Source organism: Mandrillus leucophaeus, unplaced genomic scaffold, assembly GCF_000951045.1.
Source record: "Mandrillus leucophaeus isolate KB7577 unplaced genomic scaffold, Mleu.le_1.0 Scaffold95, whole genome shotgun sequence".
Taxonomy (NCBI): domain Eukaryota; kingdom Metazoa; phylum Chordata; class Mammalia; order Primates; family Cercopithecidae; genus Mandrillus; species Mandrillus leucophaeus.
The window spans coordinates 164,653-173,715 of NW_012110363.1; the positions used below are offsets into that span (position 1 = coordinate 164,653).

Genomic DNA, 9,063 nt, shown 5'->3' on the forward strand with positions numbered 1-9,063 from the left:
TCTGGATCTCCTGACCTCATTATCCGCCCACCTCAGCCTCCCAAAGTACTAGGATTACAAGCGTGAGCCACCGTGCCCAGCCAAATACATGTAATTTTATGGAAACATTATTATAAAAAAGATGAGCATCAAAAAATATTAATCCTAAAAAGAAATTATATTTGATAGGCATTGGCCATCTGTCTTGAACTATTATGAGTGCATCTTCACAGTACTGGGTTCTTGAAGACCCACTACAGCATGGATGGGGAGGAGTCACAGGACTGAAGGCATTCCTGATGTCTAAACCAGGGGTGAGCAAGGGCGGGACAGTAAATATTTTAGGCTGTACAAGCCATAAAGCCTCTGTTACAACTACTCAACTCTGCCATTTTAGCATGAAAGAGCCATGGACAATAAGTAAATGAATGGCTCTGTTCTAGTAGAATTTTATTTACACATACCAATATTTGAATTTCATGTCATTTTCAATTATCATGAAATATTATTTCTCTCTCTCTTTTTTCAAGCATTTAAAAATGTAAAAACCATTCTTAGCTTTTGTACCAGGTGGTACAAAAACAGACAGGAGGCTGGATCTGTCTTTACCAGAGAGAGAGAGAGAGATTTTTTTAAAGGACCTAAACTATTTGTCTTCAAAGTGCTTTCACTGAGTGAAATTTTTACATCATGACTTTATATTTCACAAAATTTTCATTTTAATCATGTTTGCCATTGGAAAAACTAAAACAGAAAACGGATCTATTACAGGATCCAGTAATTATTTTATCAAGATCCTTTTAACTTTAAATCTAATCACACTCCACGACCCCTGCCCCTCCAAGCAAAACACACACACAAATCAAACGAAACAAAAACCTCTCCATGGTACCTATGCGAAAAGGAATTGAAGGAAGTTAAAGTTAGAGAAATAGAGTGCCCACACAGGAGCTCTCATTCCAGAGCTCTTCTCTACCAAACACACTGTTTCAATAAGGCGTTGTCTGCCCTCACAGCTAAGATTACTCATCTTTAAGAGAAAAATTAATTTATATTTATGGCATAAAAATTAGGTTGCTGGTAGCTGATCCACAGACTGGCACTTAAACATCATTTTAGTTACTTGCTTTTGAGTTATTAAATTATTTCAGTGAACTGACCTAGGCTGTTGATACTGTTAACCCTGTGACAAAAGAATAGATCGAAATATCAATTGTAAGTAACTGGCTGAGTAATGTTCAAAAGTCACCTCCCTTTTATATCACTAAGTCATAATTCACACACATACACACACACAGGCTCCAAATACACCTACATCACCTTTCACTTCCAGATGCACCTGAAAAACAAGTTATGATGTCTACTTTCCCAAGTTCTTACTATATGACTTTCAAATTCTCTTTTTAACTGTTTATTATTAGCATTAACAGTGTTAATAACAAGTGAAATTCTCTTAGTTCTGGTTCATATGATCATTTATCATGTACAACTCTGTTCAGGACAACAATCATTTTCAAATACATTTGTAGTATTCTCATCATCACCAAACAATAATAAAATAGAGAGAAAGAAACCATATGTAAACAACAAAGCAATCCATGACCGAATATTTTCATAGTATTCTTACAGGTATCTGGAAACACAAAAAAAGTACATGATCAGAAAATTTTATTCATCAAAAAATGAATTTGTATTACAAATACTATATGTCCATCATAGATATTGGCAATGTCTAACACCATAAATCCTTAAATGACAAACAAATTCACGAGAGGATCCTAGCTAAGTATTTCTTCCAAGGTTTTATTTCCCTGAAGCTCAGAAGTAAATTCTTTGGCCAGTATGAATCACATATGTAATTTGGCAGAAGGAACAGACTTAGAAAAGCTGACACTTATTTTTAATTTTTGTTCTTACCTCTAAGATTTCACAATGGAATTAATTTTCACATACGCCTCATATACACAGGCATCAGTACTTTCAAACTGCTTAGTAAACGTCTCCTTTCCTCCGTCTTCATTCTCTGGTTTGGTTACCTCATCCAGTCTCATGATTTTAAATATCTCCTATATGAGGGTAGCTTCAACTTCATGTCTCTGGCATGAACCCTTTCCCTGTGCTACAGATTCATATATGGAAATACTTCCATGACTTTCGCATTTGCAGTACAAGGAAAGCATTCAAATCTAAAAATAGGCAGATCAGAGAGTCACTGATGCTGAGTTTGCAAGAGGAGGCAAAGTGCTGAAGGAGAAGACGAAGAGTTAAAAAGACTGAGGGAAAGGAGTGCTTTTCCAGGAGAGGGGTCATATGCAAATGAAAACAAAAGTCCAGGCGAAAAGACAAGACAACGGGCAACTGGGTCAGCCAACCTCATCTGACAACTCAACATCCTCTCAACACCTTATGGGTTGGATTGCATTGCAAGAATCCCAAGTAAAAGGTGACTTTCAATGTTTTGGGGGTTCTGTGTGTTCCCAGCAGAGAACAAGATACTGTTTACCCCGCAATCACCTGTACTCCACCAATGTGAACAGCAGGAGATGAAGGCAATGGGCCACATGATGGCCCTGACCTGTTGAAAGCTAAAGCTCATTTCCTTTTGACCAATATTCTAACTCAAGATAGAAGACCATTATGCAGAGTTACATAAATGTTACTATTCCCAGAGAAAATAAAAATCTGAATAACATACCCCAAACTACTAACAGGTGTTCTCTCTTGGGGTACAATCATGGGAAAGGTTAACTTATAAAATGACACAGTTTTGTAAACAATGTTTTATACTGAGCCTGATATACTTTATATACACCAAAAGTATGTACACATGGTATGATTGTTAAGGGCCACCCTCTTCCCACTCCACCCACAAAGATACCTTGAAATGCCCATGAAGTCCAGAGAGGGGAGCTGGTTGTTGATTTTTTTTCAAACGATTCACATTTAAGCATCTCCCTCTTTTTTGGGAATGAGTGTCATAATTCAGAATCATTTGACTTATCTTTTAGCTGTACCTCCCCATATATGTTTTGTAAAACAAAGAGATACCCTAAATTTATGCACAGAGGTCTTCCCAGTGGAAGGATGCATTCCCAGATATAAACATGAACAGGTGCACTCTAAACTCAAGGGAAACCCATGGGTTAAAAAAAAATTCTAATGAAAAAGACAAAGAGTAGGAAGGCAAAGTGAGTAAGTTCACAATATAAACTTAAGGGCTGTGATTTCCAGTATGGACTGTGACTGGCTGCACTATAGCTAACTGCTTCAGTTTTCATACCTGCAAAAGGGTCGTAGTCACAATGGGCAAATATTAAGGTCTGGAAACCTATTCTCAATTTAGCAGCTTTGCTTCATGGAGGAAAAAAGAAAGTCATGCACATAGATCTAACTACGGAAATGTGGACTGCACTGTTTTGTATACCAGCTCCCAATACAATCACTTTTACAGAACTCTATATTTATTGTAAACATACTATTTAGGGGACTTACATTTTAGTGCCCCCTTTATAAAGACTTACAGGAAAACCATTTCCTCAGGCCTTAGTATCAGGGAAAGTCAATGCTGCTTGTCCTGATCAGTTAGGAATGTTTCTAACTTGGGGACTATATGAGTCTTACCACTTCACTGATGTAGCTTTAATACATGTGTATAATCTTGCATAATCCACTTCCATGTACTAAGGCTTCCTGATTTCATCTCACTATTCCATTTGACTTTTGTCCTGATTTCTTTAATCTTATCTTCATCTTACTGAGTTTTTTGTAGTTTTTTTAGTAGCTCATATTATATTTTTAAGTAGATGGATAATAAAATACATTAACTTAACAAACAGTATCCAATAGAAATGAATGTTACAAGCATACAGCTATATGATTAATACCTGATTAAAGAATTTAAACCTAGGGAATGTTTTCAGCCCAGAAGAGGCCAACAGGTAACTCTAAACACGCCACTAAAATGAATTATTTGCATAGCGCATTTCTTGTAAGTTAGAACTTCTACGTGTTGAATTCAAGTCCCATTCACGTGGCTTTTCAGCTAATCTCTCAGTGTTTCAAGTCCATGATTGAGCTGGAAACCTTTTGGTTGGGGAAAAAAATGGGCTTCATATTTTAACACATATGGAGTTGAGACAAAGACAGTATGGAGATATAAAATGATTCTTTTAAAAAGATTTTCTTTATGGAGTAGTTTAATTAGATGTTGTATTTCATGGTATGATATTCGCAATGTCTTCAACATCCCAATGTCATAAGTGCTGCCTTAATTCTGCCTATGTCCAAAAGGTACTTTTAAGCTAAAAAGCAGGACTTTCCTGCCATGGTACCCTATAGAATGTTTCATTATGTCATATGCTAGTCTAATCTCTACAGTCTTCCAGAAATGTCCCACCGGTCCACTCTTTTGCTGTTTCAGCCCTGACTTGGACATGCTCTTGTTCATGACCCTGAAGTCTAAGATATGCCACATCACCACTCCCAACAGCATGTCCAAGGACTCCCAGAATTAATTACATTATGTCTTGATGGTGTCTGTCTCTATAAGGATGAGGACTGACTCTTAAGGTGACTTTATTCTCAGGCAGGTACAAACCATCAAGTAATAATGTTTATGTATATAAATATTTATGATGTACCTATGGGATAATTTCTCAGTCTCAGACATATCCATACTCAAGAATTCAAGGAATCAATCTAGGTAAGATTTATCATGCAGTTAAAAACAGGGTTGACAAAAACCAAAATCTTACACATCCATTGGATAGATTGTCTCTCAAATCTGTAATCACAAGTAAAGAGGAGGTGTGGAACAGAAGGCTAGGAGAGGACCCATCACATTTCTCTTCTGCTGCTTCATAACTGTTATTAATGAGGGAGCCTCAGTCCAGGGAGGCCTCAGGGTCACCAGTAATCTTACTCTAGGCCAGACTAACAACACCATACAGCAAATTTGATTCTTGAAATGCAATGCAGTTAAATCAGCACTATTCTGCTCATACATAATTGAAATGTCAAGGTCAGTGCAGAGGGATTACAGCTGGTTGTTAGGCACAAGGCCCCCCTCAGGAGTCAGACAGGTTTTGGACTCTGGTTTTCCCTCTTCGCAGCTATATGACCTTGGACGTAACTTAACTTCTCTGTGCTTCAATTTAGTAGAAAGGGAATCATCTCTAGGCATTCTCTTGGTTACAAGTAACAGAAAATCCAACAGGAATATCTTAAACAATAAGGACATTTATTATCCCTCGTTGTTAAGATCTGGGCAGCGGTGGGGTGGGGGGAAGTGGTAGACAGTTCCAAGACTGGTTAATTCAGTAGCTCAACAATCCTATCAGGGTTCTAGGTCCTTTATCTCTCACTCCTTCCATTCCCTGACCATGCTTGGTGCATTGGCTTATCCTCTTTTGCCTGGTCCTCACACTGGGCCAAGTTGCTGTTTGGTGCTATACATCACCTGCCAATGATGATATCCACAGATAGAAAGGACAATATATTTACCTTGCATCCATATTTTGGAGCAAGAAAACTCTTCTCATAAATTCTCAACAATGTTTCTCTCAAGTCTCAAAATTACATGGCCTTTCCAGGCCTAGCCAATTATTTGGCAAGTCAAATTAGACCACTATGATTGGCAAGTCAAATTAGACCACCAATTACAATTCACTCCAAGTGGAGGGACTGAGAAAGAGTCAACCAGAATGTGCCCATTTGGAGAAAGGTGAAAAACAATAAGGACTCTGTAGCAAGGACAAAGGGCGTGAGACTGTTGGACAGGCAACTACTGGATCTGCCACTGTCTTCTTGAAGCTATTTTGAGTTTTAAATGAGATAATGTGTGTAAAGCTCCTAACACAATGCTTAGCAACTAGTGCAGAGAAGTAAAAATATGTTAGCTGTTTATATCACTAAGGGCATTATTACTAACATCATTAAGCATGAGTACCACATAGTCTTTCCACAATGTTCATAATGCATTTATTTAAACACTTAACATCTGCTTGATCACACTCCACCTGGCGAATCTGATTAACTTTTCTCCCAACCTAGCATGCAGCTACAGGTGTGTGCCTCTGTAGTGACCATGCACCCACATTTTCTATACTGTTTCAGCTGAAGGTTCTTGGCCTCTGAATGCCATCTAAGAGACTCTGGATAAAATATTTTAAAAATACTTCCTTATATAGGTCTTCCCACTGATCCTCCTAGCTCCTGGATTGCTTCCCCATCACACTTGTGGTCTGCCTCTGCCACAGCCCATAAGATCTGCAAGGAGAGAGACCATCTCTCTATCCTTCAATGCTAGTTCCCACTGCCCAGTAGGGTTTTTGATTCAGCATGTTGACCAAGTTCTATTTGTAAAACTGTTAAATAATGAGTTCAAGCATTTTCAAAGCACAAGCAAATTTTCTTTCCAATGCAAAGTAGCTATAAGACTATTACATAAAACTAAAGGGTGGGTTTCTTGGAAAGTCCTCAAATATTCTTAGTGGAGAAAAGCAGGCGAGAAGGAAAGTGGAAGAATGAATAAGAGGACAAAGAGAAATTATGGTAATAAGAGTTGCTAAGTAAGAAGAGGGAAGAAAACATAAGGTTTATTAACTCAACTTGTCTCTATGTGTGAACAGTATGCTAAGATATTCAATGTGCTTTCATTTGACTTAAAAAGAGTTCTTCAAGGGAAGAGTTCTTATTACCATTTTGTAGGTTAGAAAATTGAGCGAGGTAAACATTTGCCATTTCTGTGGTTATACTGCATCCTGAGTTTAGGAGAAGAAATTGAGCATGATCAGCTGAGGCTTTTCTGGGATTTTTCTTTTCAGATCTGGTCTGCCTTAAGAATACTTGAATTCTTTCCTAAATGTAAGTCTTATGTCTTTCTTGTTCAATACTTTATTCTCGGCAGTAGAAGTGTACCTGGCGCATAATAGGTACTCAATATATATAGAAGAGAAGAAGAAACTAAGGAAGGGAGGGAGGGAGGGAGAGACAGGAGATGGAAGGAAGGGTGGGGGAAGAAGGAAGGAATTGAACAATTTCTGATGTCTCCCACATGGTACAGGTTCTGCCCACAACAGACAGGTCTTCAGTTGACCAGTAATTCTGTCTAATGCAAGGGAAGAGTATTAATAAACCCACTTGGCCACCAATTAAAAGTTCATTCTCTAATCAGCTCTAACAGTGCTGATGACGGCATTATAACTCCAATTTGTTGACATCTAAAACCTCTTAATTGGCCTGAATTCAGGCAGGGGAAAGAGTTTATTGAGCTCCCAATGCTAACACTTTGTGCTCAAAGTTTCAACATTGTCTCTAACTTCCTTTATAACCTATTCTCTTTTATTTTTTTGCAATACCTGTTCCTGTCAAAATACACAATCTGCTGTTTCACAAACTCCTCACTCCAGTGTTTGCCTCATGGTGCTCTTTTTGCATGAAATTCCCTTTCCCATTCTACTTCAATATAACCAAATGCCACTCATAATTCATTTATTTGAATACAAAGACCCCATGCAATTGTTACCACTCCAAAAACTCATCCAAGATGACCGCAGCTGAAGTAATCCTTCCTTCCTCTGAATTCTCAGTGTCACTTCTCTGTATCATTCTGATACTGACCGTCTCCTATTTGATTTATTTGTACATCCTAAACCTGCCTGATATAACTTCTTCAAACAGGATCTGAAGGAATTGGTAGGAATTAAATAGCCCAAGAGAAGAAAGGCATCCTTGGTGAAATTAGCCTGAGCAAAAAGTAAGACCCATGACTGTCTAACTCATGTCCATGTGGAGTGGAGGAAGCACAGGGGCATGTAATATAAGCTAAGAATAGAAAAGGACACTGCACTATTCTAATTACACTAATTCTAATGACAATGGAAAGCCAACACAAGTTAGTATAGGAAAGATACATAAACAGTAATATGGCTAAACAGATTCTTACATATTTGTCAAAATCTATTTCATTCATACATACCATTTGGGCTAAGACTTACTGAGTGATTGGTTTCTCTATTTCTGTTCTTAACTTCTTTTACAAATTGGCCAAAAGTTTGAACTAAGTTTAGTCTAGGTCTACAATACCTATTCTATATTTGAAAAGAGAGGCCGTTTGTACACCTGAAATTGACCCAATTTAGGATATGGGCTCAATTTAAGTAAAATATTGCATCACATTAAATAAAAATAGTTCACGCATACTTCTTATGCTTCTTACCAAATACTACTTGCTTTTTCACAAAACTGTGACACCCTTTAATTACAAGATACTGTGTCCTGGTTTTTCTAGACAACAATCCCTCCTTAGTGGGTACCTTTTCCCTACTTTTTTAGCCTGACTGTGCCTAACAGTCTGAGTTTTACCCATTCAATAGTTAATTCTCCCAAGGACAGGCAAAGAATTGACTTTTTACAAGTTCACTTTAAAAAATGGCACTTCCTGAGACCCAGATTTCCCATTTATCGATGAATTCTGAATGGTTCCTTTCAGAGAGAGCAACAGCTTCTCAAAATGAGGAGATGAGGGAGGTGTTGAGCAGTAGTTTTCTCTTCTCTCTCATTCCCCCAAAAATGAATAATGAAAACCTGGCACAACATCCAGAATACCTGTTCATCTCTGTGTTGGGTAGAGTAAACCTATGAGGAAGGAAAATGGCAAGTGAGGGGACAGTTTGAAAGCATAAAAAGAAAGAGTTAATAAATAGACCGAGGACTGAGACTGGAAAAGGAGACAATAATGGGCATGAAAGTAGATACACTGTTTTTGCTTCTGTTTTGACTTTAAGGAGGAAAAATCCCATCTGATATATGTTTATCTTCTATGTTTTCTAAGAGATTCTGGAATCTATGTCACCATAAGGCCTTACATTATGATCAATGGATATTTGTTGATTCCATTTTAATTTCATTCAAATCAAGAATTGTACCCATAAATTCTCTCATGCCCTTATAGGAGTAATAAAGAGGAGTTTGAATCCTGGGTCCACCATGTACAAACTGTATCAAAGTTAACTAGTCACTTCCCAGGGTCGTTGCAAAGATTCAGTGAAATAATGTGCAGAAAGTGTCCAACCCCTGACGTAT

At 37.7% G+C, this 9,063-nt stretch overlaps 1 protein-coding gene across 1 annotated transcript in view; it reads right to left on the bottom strand.

The window, feature by feature from the left end:
* Nucleotides 1-2,030, bottom strand: part of LOC105532349 (protocadherin-23-like) — a 151,535-nt gene extending 149,505 nt beyond the window's left edge. The window contains 1 exon segment of the mRNA XM_011970529.1: nt 1,897-2,030. Within this exon segment, the coding sequence (XP_011825919.1) occupies nt 1,897-2,030 (134 nt within the window).
* Between the last annotated feature and the right edge of the window lie 7,033 nt (nt 2,031-9,063).